Source organism: Tachysurus fulvidraco, chromosome 4, assembly GCF_022655615.1.
Source record: "Tachysurus fulvidraco isolate hzauxx_2018 chromosome 4, HZAU_PFXX_2.0, whole genome shotgun sequence".
In the NCBI taxonomy this organism is placed as follows: Eukaryota; Metazoa; Chordata; class Actinopteri; order Siluriformes; family Bagridae; genus Tachysurus; species Tachysurus fulvidraco.
In genome coordinates, this window is record NC_062521.1 from 18,123,031 (window position 1) to 18,140,294 (window position 17,264).

The 17,264-nt window shown below is 38.1% G+C and overlaps 2 protein-coding genes across 3 annotated transcripts; one reads left to right on the plus strand and one right to left on the minus strand.

The window, feature by feature from the left end:
- Positions 1-1,078: 1,078 nt before the first annotated feature.
- Positions 1,079-5,784, plus strand: csgalnact2 (chondroitin sulfate N-acetylgalactosaminyltransferase 2). Of its 2 annotated transcripts, none has more exons than XM_027136301.2 (8): positions 1,079-1,176; positions 1,963-2,903; positions 3,045-3,261; positions 3,613-3,714; positions 3,879-4,060; positions 4,301-4,395; positions 4,486-4,567; positions 4,662-5,784. In XM_027136301.2, the coding sequence occupies exons 2-8, from the start codon at positions 2,252-2,254 to the stop codon at positions 4,952-4,954; spliced, it is 1,623 nt and encodes a 540-aa protein (XP_026992102.1). In that variant the 5' UTR covers positions 1,079-1,176; positions 1,963-2,251; the 3' UTR covers positions 4,955-5,784. The 2 variants fall into 2 exon arrangements, with proteins under 2 accessions (XP_026992102.1, XP_047668573.1); XM_047812617.1 differs by lacking the exon at positions 1,079-1,176 and adding an exon at positions 1,196-1,219.
- LOC113636283 (SEC23 interacting protein) lies at positions 5,569-15,544 on the minus strand. The gene is made up of 18 exons (XM_027136297.2): positions 15,280-15,544; positions 13,604-14,091; positions 12,755-12,962; positions 11,452-11,645; positions 11,191-11,280; positions 10,737-10,857; positions 10,345-10,434; positions 9,999-10,140; positions 9,665-9,873; positions 9,488-9,579; positions 8,275-8,442; positions 8,083-8,178; positions 7,815-7,988; positions 7,322-7,477; positions 6,955-7,057; positions 6,676-6,858; positions 6,395-6,560; positions 5,569-6,281 (listed from the first exon to the last, which is right to left on the minus strand). The coding sequence occupies exons 1-18, from the start codon at positions 15,407-15,409 to the stop codon at positions 6,200-6,202; spliced, it is 2,892 nt and encodes a 963-aa protein (XP_026992098.2). The 5' UTR covers positions 15,410-15,544; the 3' UTR covers positions 5,569-6,199.
- Positions 15,545-17,264: the final 1,720 nt, after the last annotated feature.

Genomic DNA, 17,264 nt, shown 5'->3' on the forward strand with positions numbered 1-17,264 from the left:
TTGAAAATATATTCCCTTCTTGCATTACAATAAAACATGATATTGAATTAGAAATATGTCTAAGTTCAGAAACACTAACCAGTTCATATTCTAATTAGGCATCTGCTGTGTCTTGAATGAACGATAACATGATTTGTGCAGTTGTGTCTCATTTTCCACTGCACTTTCCATGAACAGTTAATAATGAGTTAATAAATAGTTGATAATAAATGTCAGTATTTTCAGTTAGGAAAATGGAGATTTGTATATAGGAACTATATAGCTGTTGTGATCATAGACATACATCATTTCAATACAATTGGTAAGTTTGATGTTGTATTGTATTACAACAATGATCTATAACCTCACCATAGAGTCATTGTGAATGGGCTCTCTGGGACCTGCTTCCTCTAAACGTTTCTCACTCATGTTGTCTCAGGAAGTTTTTCCTTGCTGCTGTTCCCTTGGGTTTGCTCATCAGGGATCTAAAACTAAATCTAATTTCTAAAGCCACTTTGTGACAAAATCTTAATTGAGTGAGGGGAATCACAGTTGATAAGTACTTGGTTAACAAGTTCGCACCCCTGGGGCTGAGGGTTCGATTTCTGCATCAGCAGACAACATGTATGTTGTCCTTGTGTTTCAGTGGTTTCTTCCATGTACTCCAGTATTCTCCCCCTGTCCAAAGACATGTATTGTGGCCTGATTGGCATCTCTAAATGGACATTTGTCCATAGTTTATGAATGGGTGTGTGAGTCAGTAGCAAGTGATACACTTAAAAACTGTCCCAGCAGCAGGACAAAAATCCACTAATCAAACAAACTGTCTGTCTCTGTAGGTATTAAAAATAATTAAAATTATAATTAAAATTATAATTATAATAAAAAATTGAGTAAAAAGATGTAATTAATTAATTAAAAATAAAAATAAATATAAATATTTTTTTAAATAAATATTTAAAAATGTAACCTATAACAAAATTATATAATAAACACGTTGGTGTTAAGAGTAAAGTTACACTTTTATTGTGACGTGTAGCAGAATTTTTTAAAAATAAATAAATAAATAAAAATGAAAAACCGGAAACGCTTCAATTCTGTGCTTCCGTGTTTTCTGCCCCGTGGCGTTTAGTTCTCACGAGTCGATTATTTCACGCGTGTTCTTAAAATAAAAGTAAACAACAATTTCGTATCAAGGTGAGTAAATGCTGCCACTTCTGTGCTACATTCCGCCAATGCAGTAAGTTCAGTCTGAACATCTTCCTTCCTTTTCATCCAGAAGCTTTTGTTTATTTAGCGCTTTTGCTAACAGGAGACTCTTCTGTTTCAGCTCCCTAATGTATTATTGTGAATAATAACCGCTTCAAAATGGTTTATATTCGTCCTTCTGATGTAGAAGGTTGCTGACGTTGTTTATTACTGTGAGCTTCACTCCTGTCTGTAACTAGTTCATCAGCCTCTTAAGTCATCTTTATGACAGCAGTGATGTGTCTCTGAGATAAAACATGCACCTTGTTGATACACGTGTTGCTCACTGTCGTGTTTTGAGTTTAATTAACAGTCTGATTGAAAACATTAACGTGTTTTTTTGTTTAATGTTTTTTTACTACACGTTATTTCCTCTCTGTCATCATGATGTGCTTAAAATTGAACACCGAACACAGGTCATGGTGAGTTGGTTATGATGTTTTAAATGAGAAACCTTTTGTAAAAAAAAAAAAAAAAAAAAGAGGAAGGTATGTAGAACAGAGTGAATTGGTTTATTTTAGGATCAAAATGACTTGAACACAAGTTTTATGTTGAGGACGGATATTTGCAGGTACACCAAAATAACAACACTGGTTCATTTCCATCAGTGAAAATGAGCCAACATTCAAGTTAGAGGATAAACTTACCCATACAAACACAAGGGTTAAAACTTTTTTTTTTTTAAATAAAATAAAATTGCATTCTAATGGGGGATTCAAAATTAAATTTTTCCAGATGCCACGTTCCTGTTGAATTGGATGGAGGTAAACATGAGGCAGCTTTGGCAACAGTATAGTCACACCTTTTTGAGGAATCTGAATATGAACACTGAAATGCTTTAGGAATGCATCATGACTGCAGGAGTGTGACTTCGCTGCACTCCCCACTCTTGGTTTCTCTTGTACACCAAATTTGTATAACGCAAAATGAAGTCGTTATAAACGTCCGTGCATAAAGCGAGGTTTTGCCAGAGCAGACCTGAAGATGTGTGGCTGATTAAGAGTCCCGTGTGCCTCTCCCCGCTATGCCCAGGCGTGGGTTGCCACTGCAAGGCCGGGTGCGCTGGCTCCTTCTGGGTATATTTTTGCTTCTTGTCTTCCTCTTCTTTGTATACTTGCTGGAATGTACACCACCTGCAGATGTGAGCAGTGGGTTGCCTGGTCTTGGAGGGGACCCATTTGGAAAAGAATATTTTCAGGCACTGCTCCAGGAGCAAGAGGAGCGGCATCTCAGCCGAGCAGCTAGCCTCAAGAGGCAGATTGCACAGCTTAAACAGGAGTTGCAGGAAATGAATGACAAGCTGAAGAGCCTGCAAGAGAGAAAAGAAGGCCCTGGACTGCAGGGTCTGATTGATGGCAAAGATCAGGAACCGAGTGACTTGTTGGAATTCCTGCATGCACAGATTGATAAGGCTGAGGTGAATACAGGAGCAAGGCTCCCTAGCGAATACGCTTTAGTCCCCTTTGAAAGTTTTACCACAACAAAGGTTTATCAGCTGGAAATGGGTCTCACTCGGCACCCTGAGGAAAAGCCTGTACGAAAGGACCGGCGAGATGAGCTGGTGGAAGTGATAGAGGCAGGCCTAGATGTTCTGAACAACCCTGATGAAGAGGACGGACAGGAGGAAGACATCCCCATGCAGAGGCAGATCTTCACAGAAAGCCACTTTGTCGAGGGTAAGAAGCTTGAACTTGTCTAGGGCAATGTTTGTGTGAGTTGAGCATTTGTATATTTGTTTCAAAAGTACTCTAAAGGTTTACTGTACTGGTAAAAACCATTATGTGTGAACTTTTATGTTATCTTTATGCTTTTTTTAGGGCTATACAGGACCGAGCGGGACAAAGGCACGCAGTACGAGCTGTACTTTGCGAAGGAAAATTCACACGAATATCGCCATGTAACCCTCTTCCGTCCATTTGGTCCATTAATGAAAGTGAGGAGCACATCTGTGGACACGAGCAGCACAATCATTAATATTATAGTGCCTCTGTCAGGCAGAACAGAAGCTTTTTTTCAGTTTCTGCACAACTTCAGGTAAGCACTATGGAACAAAGTCTGTAGATTAAGTTACCTGGTTAAAATTGTGAGGGGGGATAAACAAGCAGATTTATATTTTCAGCAATCTCAGGCATCCTCAAAAATTATTGGAACCATTTAATGGTGTGAAATCTAGCAGTCTAGATCTTTGCCATGTAGATTGTGCCTCTGATGTAGCTGGAAGATTTGTTTTTTGTTTGCCTTAAGTTGGCCTTAAATACTTCTTAAATACTCAAAAACTGCTTATTTTTTACTGGGGGAAAAATTTTTTTTTATTTATGAAAAAGTCAGATAGGATTCAAATAAAAGTTACTTCAGTAATTATATTAATGTGCATTTTTTTTGTAGGGAGGTGTGTATACATCAGGACAAGCGAGTGCACCTTACAGTGGTATACTTTGGGGAAGAGGGCTTGCAAGAGGTGACGTCTTCCTTACAAAAATTATCCAGGTTTGTGTTGTTCAAAATTTCTGTTCTCAGTATACAGGTTAAAAACTGGTTAGTTATCAGGGCCGATATATCCAAATAATCCATAATTTCATTCATCAAGCTCAAATGATGTCTAATTATCAATTACATTATCTGCATTTATCTCTCACTTACAATTTTCATAGTGAAGAGAATTTCACGAACTACACTCTTATTCCTGTGGACGAGGAGTTTTCCCGTGGCAGAGGATTGGACATCGGTGCTCATGCATGGAAGAAAGAGGCTGATGTGTTAATGTTTTTCTGTGATGTAGACATATATTTCACATCCGAGTTCCTCGAAACGTGCCGTCTGAACACAGCCCCTGGTATGTAATTTAAGAATGTGCTTGTCTATAACTTCAGGATAGTTTGCTAGTCATATATAATAATAGTAGAGACAAGTGATTTTAGGGTTTTGTTATGTGGGATTTTAAAGCCTTTTGCAATTAATATTGCCTTGTACAAAATTAGACAGCCTACTGAGCAGAATTTCTCATATGTGTATGGTTTTATCCTGTTGTAGTTTATCCTCCTCTAAACATCTGTCCATTGTCTTTTCACTAAAGGAAAACGAGTGTTCTATCCAGTAGTGTTTAGTTTATACAATCCTGCTATTGTATATGGAAATCTTGAATTGGCTCCACCCATTGAACATCAGTTGGTATGTAGCCCAACGTTTTTCCATTCCTGTTATCTTTTGGATTGAATAATCTAGTATTTAATATTATAAACCCTGTTCCATCTTTTACAGATTCATAAAAAAGATGCGGGATTCTGGAGAGACTTTGGATTTGGCATGACGTGTCAGTATCGCTCTGACTTCCTCACTATCGGTGAGCTTCCTTGCTGCTAACCTTATGATTTAACTATTTATTTAAGCAGTTTTTATTGTTGCTGTTCTTCTGACATCATTTTCTGATTATCTAGGAGGATTTGATCTAGAAGTGAAAGGTTGGGGAGTGGAGGATGTCCATTTGTACAGAAAGTATCTGAGGAGCGAGCTGATAGTGATGCGCACGCCAGTTTCGGGTCTCTTTCACCTGTGGCATGAGAAACTATGTGCAGATGAGTTAACGCCAGAACAATACCGCATGTGCATCCAGTCCAAAGCTATGAATGAAGCTTCTCACTCACATTTGGGCATGCTGGTGTTTCGCGAGGAGATCGAAAACCACCTCCGCAAGCAGGCCTACAAAAGCCAGAGCAGGGCAGAGGATTGAAACGGCTACAATAAACTTGCTCACAGTAAGCACAATATTAGTGCATTTCGGTAGGGCAGAATTAACCAGCGGAGATCTGTCTAGCTCTTGCAACTTTACCACACCATTTCTGAAATAATGCAGAAGATATTTTATTAATAAAAAAAAAAGCAGAAACCCAAGGATGAACTAAGAACAAAGTGTATGAATGAAGTGTATGGGATGCCATTCTGTGTGAAGGCTGTGGCAATGACCATGTTATTGTTATTTCTGAAGGTCCATTTAATACATTTATTGTTCTTAATTTAAAATGACCAATTGAGTTGGTGCTTTTATGTTCATGCACATTAATAGCCTGGACCTAGTCATGTTACTGGTTATCACATTTATTTTTAATGGTATTGTTTAACATTAATTTTTTTTATCGCTTTTAGTATAAAATCATGTGTGCTGTGGTAATGAGCAACAGTGTTTTTACAGGTAACAGAGACAATCAGTTGTAAATGGATATGAACAGTATGTATAAGGCAGTATGTCTAGTGACAATTTAGAAAGTGTCAGATTCAGATGCTGAAACAGAGCAACACTTCACTGTGGTGGTCAGTTTGTGATGTAGGTAAATTCTCAATACCAACTGGATTTGGAAATATTTTAATAATATACAACTGCTGACCACTGTTAATACCCAGTAGCCATTTAGTTTCTGTTGAGGATGGGTTTTTTCAGTTACACAGTAGAGGCTACTAATAGAAGTCTGACATCTGTAGCATCTAAAACAACAGCAGCACAATGCAATGGTAAAGACTAAACTTCAACCCTTTTTTTAAATAAAGCGGGACGGCAATCTTTAAGCTTTGTGTTGATTCTTGTTTGTAATCATTTCCACGGTCAACTTTTTTTTAAATAGTACACCAGTATCACATCAATGGAAAATCAAAATGGAAAGACTTGTTTTCTTACCTAATGCAGTAAAAGTTTCTGTTACAACCATGATTTTTGTGGCCTAATGAACCATAATCAATATTTCACCGCTCTATAAAACTGCTGATGTAGGGTGGAACTTGCTAACTATAAATTTTCTTAGTTTCTTAATTTAAGATATATTTAAGAGATTTAAGATAATACTTATCTATTCTTATTTATACAAGGAAAGAAAATAGAAAATTAAAAAAAATAATAATTCAACTACCAAATCAGTTTCCTCCTAGAAAGTTCAAAACTGTTTAAAACGACTTTTCATGTGCTTTATTTTTTTTAGTCATCACATCAGTGTGCCATTTGCTCTGGCCATATGTCCATGGTCTTATAAATCTCTTTAAGGAAGAACAAAGCTGTGTCCTCGGATTCCCTGGGAAATACAAACAGAAGGTAAAAAAGAGTCAGTAAACAGTCAGTTAAAAAAAAAAAAAAGGTACTTTTTTCTTTATATGAAGACGTTACACTGTATTGTCTTCCACATACCAGTAACACAGGTGACTTTGGAGAGCAAAGAGATATTCGTTAAAGCTCTCGATGGGTTTCTCTTGCAGTACGTAATCAATGCGACGTCCTCCATTCAGCATGCCCACCTTCACCTGAGTCTCTTCCTCTTTTGCAGGCTCAGGTGTCTCCATCACTAGTTTGTCAACTATACACACATTTAAATAAGTCAACATTCACAAACATTTAAGAGAACATTTCGGTTGTACATCTACATGCACAAGGTCTTCAAATCCAAACCTGTAGACTTTCTCAAAACTCACCTTCTTTTTGCATTTCCTCTTCCTCTTTTATTTGACTGGCCACTATAGCCAGCTGTTCATGCAGCTTTGTGGAGGCGGTATGAGCACGAGCAAAATCATGTAGTGTCTGCCATGCAGTCTTTAATGAACTGATGAAGCCCTGCTTCAAGTCAGAACCCATCCTGGACAGACTCTCCTTTAATTCTAAATACAGTAGAACATGAAAATTTTGGTATTGTTAATACTTTTTTCCCCCAACATTTAAGCTATCTATGAAAAATGTTATTTTGTTATACATACCAAGATGAAGCCTTTTCCTCCCTTTATGATGAGGAATCAAAACCGGTTCCAGTTCCATATCTGGTAAAACCATGGGCTCAATCCTGTATGCCACTGGATCCAACTAAGAACATTTAGTTAAGCTAATCAGTTATCTGGCACAGACCCAATTTCCATAAAAGAAAACAATAATTATTTCCTGTGACACTGAAACTAAATGAAATTGAAAAGGCCAACATATTAGCAGGCATGTGTTTGAAAGCAGAAGCTTCCAAATTAAATTATTTGATTGTCACAAAACGGTGGTGACAAAGTTGATATTGTGCTTGGGGCACAAAGGCATTGCATGCAAAATATCAGCTTGTTTTTGTGATGTGTTGAAACATACTGGATGATAAATGTTGAAGAAGCCTTGGCAGGTGGGTAGCTGGTAGGTCTCCTCGAGTTTCTCCACCCCTCGCACCGTCAGAAACATGCCAATTGGGGAACCAAGTGCAAAGAAGTTCACAGGGTTGAAGTCCAGAGCATGATATACCACAGACACCTACAGGAAAAATGAATGTAACAACTTTACCAGGTCAGTTTCTGCTGTCTTGTTAGTTTCCGTTCTCCTCTCTTAACTTCCCACTAATTCACATCTTTGTGTACGCTATTTTTTATAAACAGATTAATATCTACGATGTGCTTTTAAAAAGTGGCAATATGCCACTTGTATAATCTCTGTTTGGGAAAAACACTTCCTGCAGTAACAAGGCAATAAATATGAGCTAATATTTTACAGTAAGCTTTTAGCAGGGCTGCCAAAATGGATAGTAATAATGTACATGGATGCGCTTGGGTACTTTGGTCATAATCATATAAATAAAGGCCTAGAACTTTACCTGCCCAGTGCCAGTTTCAAAGCAGTTGTAATCCACATGCATGGAAGACATAAGCCTGCCAACTGGAACGTTGGATCTGGGACCAGTTGTGACTGATTCATTATGTTGAAGGGTTGAAACCTCTTTTATGTCTTCTTTAGCTACAACTTTTTCTGCTGCAGCCTGTTGTGCAGACTGAAGAGTGCAAATAAAACAACTGGGTTTAAAAAAAATTGCATTAGTCAGAACTGAGAAAAAGCACCTGCTTTACAGAAAACAGTGTTTTTACCTGCTTTACTGCCTTTTCTTTAACAAACTTTGCAAGCTTCTTGCGGGGCCCCAAAGGAATACCCATTTCTTTCAAATCTTCCACTGTGCACATGAGCTTCAGAGAAAGAGAAAGAGAGAGGGAATATGATATCATAAGCTGGCTTAGCAAATGAATAAATGTACAAATAACCAATGATAACTTGCAACTTACCAGTGACTCGACATCAATCTTCTCCTGTTCGAAGGTGCTGAGGTACTCAGACAGGCCCAGCTCATCCAGAATAGATGACAGATTAACAGTCTCCTCTTCCTCCTCCTTTGCTTCCTCTGCTGCAGCTGGGCTAAAGACCTCATTGGCCTGAGAGATAGGAGGACTCACCTATTAAAAAACAAGAAAGGCATTCATTCACTCTCATGTTGTGGAATTACACAGTTACAAACATGGAGAAAGTAAGCTTAGAAGCAGGTCCCCAATTAATTCAAAATGCATTTATGCTCCATGTCTCGAACACAAATCCCTTTATAATTTTCAGCCAGAGTAAGACAATACACACATTCAAGTGCTTTTGGTCCCACCTGGTCTCATTTACACAGCAACCATTAAAGGTTGTGAACATGCCTGTTTGGTGTGTGTGTGTGTGTGTGTGTGTGTGTGTGTGTGTGTATATATATATATATATATATATATATATATATATATATATATATATATATATATATATATATATATATATGTATATATATATAAAACTAGGACCTCAGTTCTCAGTGTATTCCTCTGTATTCCATCCTTCTGGTTGTAGCCAGCCTAACTGAATAGACTTCTGCTTGGCAAAATGAAGAATTGAAATGTACCCAGGTCATCTCATAATCATGTGACTCAATTGTGCAACATAGACAATGACAAAAGCTCAGTGTTCCTCACACTGTGCCTTTACTCAAATACGAGCAGTAGATTATGCTGATTATGTTTAGAATTCTGTTGGATTATGATGGTCTTTTCACGCACTTTAAACTTGATTATTAGAGTCACATACTAACTATGCCATTCCACAAAATAGTGTGTAGTCCTGAGGCATCTAAGAGATAACCGATAAAAGTGAGATTACTCAGCCAGCTTGACATGAAACCTGGCCATTGCCACATACTACAAAAAACAAAACAAAAGGTACAGTGATTTAGAGCTGATGCTCAGACTAGTTCACAACACATAATGGCCCTTGGAAATAGTAAAGGAGTCACACAATTATTCTCAAGGAATTAAAACTAAGCTATCAGTTAGAGATGTCAGCTTTTTTTTTTTTTTTTTAACAAACAGTCTAATCAGGGCTGTGATATTCAATATGATATATGTGATATACTTTTTATTCAAAAAAAGCAAGGGATCTTGCTTGATCAGCTGTCTGATCTTAAATAGGAAATACCTGTTTAACTTCAGGCTGCACGTTCCCATTCTGAGTTGAGGCAGAAGATGGGTTCTTCTGATTAGACAGCAGGTCAAAAAGTATCAAAGAGCCTAAAAGTAGAATAACTAGAGGTTACAATAAAGCAAAAGAAGTTTCACAAAGCAGGTTATATACATGCAGAAGAATGATTTATACCTAGACTGTGTCCAGCCACTGACACACCGCCTTTGAATTCTGGGTTTCTCTGCATGAACAGTGCATAAAGTCGGTTAATCTCAAAAGCCACTGTGTTCATGATGGTCTGGCAGTAGGTTGGGCTGTTGTAGAATAGAACGTCTAAGAGGGTTTCGTTGGTAAAGTGCCGCAGACGCACGGTGCTGGGCAGGGTGATCATCTTAATCCGCCTAAACAAAAAATATTAACTATTTCAGAAGTACTAAAAAAGTTTAACTGGGAAACGCTACACAATATGGCAATAACTGTACATCATTGCACACTTGTGTGTTGCATCTGAAACAAATGCTTGAACCTGTCCACTCCTGTGGCATCTCCATGCAAGGCTGTGTGCCAATGCACAGGCAGAAACTCCACACGACTTATAACATGGTCATCCAGAGGCTTCTTGAAATGACTGTGCAGCAGCTTCAGGGATACACTGCGGAAATCATCCACTGTGGGCCATTGGGGTACACACACACAAATTTTTATGGTTATTCCACGACAAATCCCATACAATAAACACTTATCGTCTACTCTGAACATTTCTGACCAGAAAAAATAAAAATTAAAGCAAAGTCTCTGTCTGACTTATTAGAGCTTAATACTTACAGCCAACTTTGCTATAAAAATTAAGTTAGCTAGCTTTTGGCTCTTACCACACTCCACCATGCTCCTGAATCGTAGATCACAGACTGGGCCAATGCCATGCACCATAAACACCAGATGGTCCACTTGTGGCATTTCACCTACAAAATAGATTGCAATATGGTGTACCATGCTGGTTGTGTACTAAAGGGAAAGACTGCAATGTTATTTGTAAATTGAAAATATTAAGTAACAGTTTTAAGATGATTTATTTTTCACAACCTAGAGAGGTTTCATACTAAGCACTAGGATGCAGAACAACGACCTGCATATATAGAAATTATCAGTCTATCAGTGGAAAGCAAAATATGAATGTAGATAAACCAGATTGCGAGTCTACAGCACGAATATTAAAAACGTCTGAGAGACTAATGTAACTGAGGGATTAAACGGTTCCACTCACCATCAGGAATGTCATCATGGTCATCATCCACTCCCCTCTTCACCACCCTGGGACGAGTCTGACCATCCTGTGTAGTGCCCCATTCATCAGGCATGGCAGTTGGCTGAAACTGCACTATTACCTGAAATGTGCACCAGTGGCATTTACATTCATGGCATTTGGCAGACGGCCTTTCCAGAACGCCTCACATCTCTCATTTTAAACACTGGTACATGTTTTGATATATAACTGAGCAATTTATGGCCAAGGGCCTTGCTCAGTGGTCCAGCAGTGGCAGCTTGGTGCACACGAGATTCGAGCTAACAACCTTCTGATCCAACACCTTAAGCACTAAGCTACCACACCACCCTCAGCTGCCACATTTTCCATAAACTATACAAAGGGGCTCTTGAGTACACAGCCCTTAAAGAGTTCCTTCTTAGGATTAAAGTGAAGACTAATATGAGCATCATACCTTTGGATTATGCATCACAATCGTTTCCCCTGAAGGAAATTCCAGTCGACGGTGCCACTGATTAGTGCAGACAGCTTTCTTATATTCTGCCTGTTGAAAGTAACAAATATTTGCATAGTCTCACACACTTCTCTTACTGTACAATCTAAAACATAATATAAAACACATGAATACAGCAGCAATAAAACATACAGTTCTGAAAACAATCACAATGACTCGAATGAACTGAAGAAAGCATTTCTATCCAGCGATGTGAAATACCTCCAGTTTGTCACTGAAGTCCTCTGAATAGGGGATAAAGCGGCTGTCCGTGTCTCCTTTGTAGAACCAGGTACAGCGGCGCACCTCAGTTGGATCCTCCTCCCAGTACACAGCAGTGCGAGTACGGTCATAAAGCTGCACATCATAACGTGCACCATCTGTGCTCACGATCACATTTTCCGGGTCTGGCTGGACTGAGATATCAAAGTGTACAAAATGTTTTTACTTTAGTATTGCTTATGGTTACAGTGTTGAATCAGTCTTTGATCTAAAAGAATGATGACATTACACTCCCAATACGTCTCTTACTATAATACTGATTATCATGACGAGACATAAAAACAACAAATAGTTGCAACTACCTCTTCCTAGATTAATAGTGAACACTGGTGGGTCTTATAATGTGGGTCTTATAATGTGGGTCTTATAATATAATCTTATAATGTGTTTTTAATCAATGATATATGGCATAAGCCCTGTTTGGATGAGAACCGATTTAAATGTGGACCTGCAGTGATTCAATCATTTGCAGCTGCTGCTCTGACTTTATTTCCATCCAAATCAGCCGTGTCTGTTCATTTCTACTTCCTCCCCTTATAAAATTATGGACTAAATTACTTTGGTGGTAAATTACTGTGGTGGTCTGATCGTTTTAGTCATATCCGGAGAGATGCATTTGTGACTTTGCAGACATATTGTCCCTTTTTCTTTGGAAAAAGTTTTCTTCATTATTACGCAGCATAATTAGTCATCTACTGCAGCCTCCATCAAAAAAAGAGAAAGGCTTTGGAGGATTCTCTCACCAGTGTTCTTGGTATAGGTTGTATAAATAGTTTAAATTAATAGTTTCAATTTGGACATGAGATTTATCATGTAGGAGGCGTGTAAGATTCCCATCCCAGCCGAATAGGGCTACAAACCTTTTTCTTTTTTCGTAAGGACATTTATTGGAATAAAATTTAAAAACTTTATTTTGTTATTTGGTGTCATACAGTACATAATTAAATAAATCAAAGTAAAAGAAAGTTATGTTTGTTTTTCAGAAATAAAGAGAAGGAAAATAAATAAATGTAAATGAATCTTTGGTGCTCACACAAAAAAGGTGGAAATCTGCCAAGCAGTGAGAACAATTTGTGAGCATAATAAACAATACAACAATAAAAAAAAATCTGGGATTTTCTGAACTGTATCCAGCATTTCTTAAACAAGCCTTCCAAGCATGTAATTGAAAATATGCAGTACTAACAAAAATAAACCTGCACCAAAAGAAATAAGCGTAATATATCAACTATGTCCTTCTTACCAGAATTAAAAGTCTCCTCCAGACGCATGGAATCCAAGATACTTAAAGGATACCAAACATTCCTGGACTCCACCTGTTTGCAGTAGAACCAATGAGGCTGAACAGGCTCATAAACATTACATGAGTATGGCATCATGGGGTTGGCTGGAACCACAGGTCCTGCCAAACTGGGTCCTGAAGGTGGGGGAGGAACCGGGGGTGGAGGAGGCTGCAGAGAAACACAGCAGGATACTGAGGACATGAGTAGAGCTTCCTGGAAAATTAGGTCTTGGTGAAACAGAGAGACCTTTTTAACAGCGTAAACAGATTAAATGTCAAATACTGTGATCAACTCAAAGATTTACTTCTAGCTATGGGTAATAGGGCAAAATATATATCACTATACAATCACTGCATATCTAGAAACAGGAATACTGCATTAAAAAAAACTGAAAACTTGACTTCAGTTTTTTAACCATTTTTTCCCCTGACAAAAATGTTATATACCCAAATATATTTTTAAATTCCAACCTGCTTACTTATCCCACCTGCTGCTTAAGTATCATACAAGACATATTGTATTAACACTACAATGATGACAAGTATAATGGATCACAGTACTATTTCTTTGTCATATCACAATTCAATTAGAATTCATAATACTTGGGGAATAAATGTAAGTGAAGAAGAATACAATACTAGGATGTATCAGAGAATTAAGGACCTTGCTCAAGGCCCTCTGACAGCTGTACAATTAAAGTCATAACTTTCTAGTCTTTCATAAGGGAAATTTATGGACTGAACTTCTTAGTCATGTCCATTCACACTGTATCTAAGAATTAATCACAAAATCTAAGAAACAAGACATACCTGGGTGAATGTTGGGGGTGCAGCCGAGAATGTGGGAGGTGGTGGGGCCTGAGAGTATGGATTAAAATGCTGTGGTGTCTGATGATGAGGTTGCTGCTGGATCTCAGGAGCCATGATATATGGGCTAGCTTTGCTACTTGTGGCTGTGTGTCGATATGGATTAAATGGCTGCTGGCTGGATTGGGGAGGCGGAGCAGCTGTCATGTTAGGTGTTGGAGTGTGTGCGCTGATGGGGTTCTGGTAAGCTGCAGTGCCATATTGCTGTGCAGAGTTTACATGGGAAATCGGGGGGTTTGGTGGCAGACTCGCAGCAGTGGACACTAGTGAAGAAGCAGCTGTTGGGCCAACAGAAGAAGTAGTAGGCGGGAATGACTTGGGCCCTATTGAGGCAAACAAATCCCCGTTGCCCCCAGAGGCTGTAAAATAGCTGTATGTAGATGAGGTCTGACCAAGAAAGCTGTCTTCTTCACCAACTTCACTCGCATCATCTGGATGAGAATAGAAATACAATAAAGCAGACACAGCCTGATTTTATAATCTGGTTTAAAGGCAAAAATGATTAGTATGATAAATTTGTAGAAGTCTTTATCATCTGATCTGGAAAAATAATCAGAACAAAATTTGTATTCCAATCACTTACAAAAAAAAATTAATTAATTAATGACAAACATTCATTCTTAGTAACTGCCTTATTCTAGTCAGGGTCACAGTGTATCTGGGGCCAAATGAGGAAACACATACAATACTAAATACAAGGCAGGGACACCTGCTGAATGGGAAACTAGTTCATCACACACACACCTAGACCTAGAGGCAATTTTGAGTTGTCACTTCATCTCTCAGCAAGTATTTGAAAGTTGGGAGAAAATAAGAAAACCTGAAGGAACCCACACAAACACCACGAGAACAGAACCCAAGTTGATGCTCAAACCGTGGAGCCTCAGGCAGTGATGTGGTAATGACACACACGTCACTGCTTCTTCTACGGATTTGTGCTATTGTGTATGAATTGAATTTTTTATGATGGATTTATTTATTTTTTTTACTTAACGGCAATGTACACTGAACTGAAAAATCGTTTGTAGAACAGACAGACAGACAGACAGACATAATGTGTGGACTTACAATGCATTTCACAAATTCACATTCAAGCAATCAAACAAATAATTAAACAACAGAAGAACAGTGTCATTTCTGTCAAAAATGATTCCTTCCCATCTGTATTACATTACCTGAACATTGAGTGTTGTACTGTCATGATTTAAATTAAGTTTTAATACGAGTTAAATACAAAATTTAGTGGCACAAAAAAAACATAACTACGAGTCATAGTCTGTATATGAGTCAATTACAAATGAGTCAATTACAAATGAAATGATTCGTTGGAGTTGTTCTGAGTTTGAATGTAACAGAACTCAGCTATACAAGCTGACATGTATTTAACTAGTCACAAGATAAACTGAACACAAACAATTCTAATTCCCTGCTTCATCTGAATAGGACAAAGATACTCTCTTAATAATAAATCGATAAAATGTTCCACTAGCTTTAACAGTTGGGAAACGACTCACAATGGCATCTATGATATATCTGGAAAAGAAAAACTCCAGACTCTTCAGTTAGCAAACAGCTAGCTAGCATCCTACCGTTCACGCTTCCATTTCTATGTCTCTTACCTCCGGATAAAACCGCTGGATCAGTTGCTTGACTGACAGGAATAAACGGAAGGTTAAAATTAAATTCTGGAGTTGTGGAAAATAATAAGTTGGCGCTAGAGCTGGGAACATTCGCTTTCCTTTCAGCCATTTTTAATCAAATATTACACGTAGCTTCAGCCGGATTCTTCACGTAGCTTCTTCCGTAATCGTCAATCAAACGGAGGAGCTTTTAATCACCGACACCAATTTCATCCACACCCCGACAAAATGAACTGTAATGGTGTGTAAGGCGGTTCAGATGATATAGAGATCAACTCTAATAGCTCAGACTCTCATGATGACGCTGCAGACCAGAGTAATCGACTATCGGTGGCGTGTACAAATGTATGACTGTGAGGTGTCATGTATGGCATAACAGGGACAACATAACTCATATAAACATAATCTATAGAATTATGTATAGAATTGTCCTGGAGGCTTTCATTGCAGTGCTATCCACTATGTGAGCTTCTAGAATGAAACTGTTGTAGAGCACAAATATGTGGTGTTTTGAATAAAAATAAGATCCAGTCTCTGTTGTTTATAGAGCAACAATTCAGCCACTTAATCCCATCTACTGGGAAAAATATACATGTGAATGATATGTAGTTCTGAATGAGATGGAATTGCTGGAGCTGGTACATGTGAACATGACAGTAAAACTTTCACTAGCAAAAAAAAAAAAACTATGGCATATAATCCCAATTAGGTCCATTTGCTGTATAACAGCTAGTGTCATGATCAATATCAAAGTCTATTCCTCTCTATTTGCTTCATCCAGAGATTGTGCCAGCTCCAGCTGTGTTCTGTGCCATAGATTTCTGACCCTAATTGAGAAGAGGCAAACCCTGTGAGGATCCCAGAGATGTGCCAGCTCCAGTTGTGTTCTGTGCCATAGATTTCTGACCCTAATTGAGAAGAGGCAAACCCTGTGAGGATCCCAGAGATGTGCCAGCTCCAGTTGGATTCTGCGTCATGAGGTTTTCAGACATTCAATGATGTTTTTTGCTCTTCGCACATGCTGTCTCACATTTCAGTTGATTGCTGTTTTGCACAATACTTTACAATATCTCTTAAAACTGTGTTTATTCCAGTATTTCTGCACATGCAATATTGTTTAAACATACGGTATTTACATTGGTCGGCGCTGTTTTTGTTTATTGTCTTGTATTTTTTTTTTCCTTCACTGTCTTTCTGTCTTTTTGTCTTGTCTTGCACTGTTTGCACCAGGTTGCACAGATGCACTTTATGTATCGAGGACTAACTTAATTGTCCTTATAGCTCTGTGTTTGTTCTACGTAGCACCATGATCCTGGAGAAACGTTGTCTCATTTCACTGCGTACTGAAACAGCTATATATGGTTGAAGTGACAATAAAAGCTACTTGACTTGACTTGAGATGCCAATTACATGCACAGAAACAACCTCCTAATCAAAACACACTTGTTGGACTGTATTTTATAATCAAACCCTCTGCTGTCACCCAAATGAGGATGGGTTCCTCTTCGAGGTTTCTCTTTTTCAGGTTCCTCTCAAGTTTTTCTTCCCCACAGTCACCAGAGACACCTGAGACTTGCGCATTGGGGATAAATACAAACAAAAACGCTTAAATATAAATCTAATATTAATCTTGAATTTCTGTTTTATTCAAATTTCAAATTCAAATGTATTTGTATAGCACTTTTCACAATTGACATCGTCTCAAAGCGGCTTTACAGAACATCACCATAGAGCAAAAGGTTATTATAAAGATTACTAGAATGCAAAAATTCAAGATTAATATTAGATCTATTTAAATGTGTTTGTATTTATATTAATCTTTGCATAATAAACTTTATGTATCACGTTTCTTAATGTTCTGTGAAGCTGCTTTGAGACAATGTCCATCGCTATATACAAACACATTTTAATTGAACAGAATTTAACTGAATTTTCACTCAGCAGGGTCGTCACAAGTCAACGGT

Coding starts and splice junctions, on each gene's coding strand:
- csgalnact2 (XM_027136301.2), top strand. CDS start 2,252: ATGCCCAGGCGTGGGTTGCCACTGCAAGGCCGGGTGCGCTGGCTCCTT. Junction 3,262..3,612: donor CAGTTTCTGCACAACTTCAG/GTAAGCACTATG, acceptor TTTTTTTTGTAG/GGAGGTGTGTATACATCAGG. Junction 4,568..4,661: donor CTCTGACTTCCTCACTATCG/GTGAGCTTCCTT, acceptor CTGATTATCTAG/GAGGATTTGATCTAGAAGTG.
- LOC113636283 (XM_027136297.2), bottom strand. CDS start 15,409: ATGGCTGAAAGGAAAGCGAATGTTCCCAGCTCTAGCGCCAACTTATTA. Junction 6,859..6,954: donor GAGGAAAAGGCTTCATCTTG/GTATGTATAACA, acceptor TACTGTATTTAG/AATTAAAGGAGAGTCTGTCC. Junction 6,282..6,394: donor CAAAGTCACCTGTGTTACTG/GTATGTGGAAGA, acceptor TGTATTTCCCAG/GGAATCCGAGGACACAGCTT.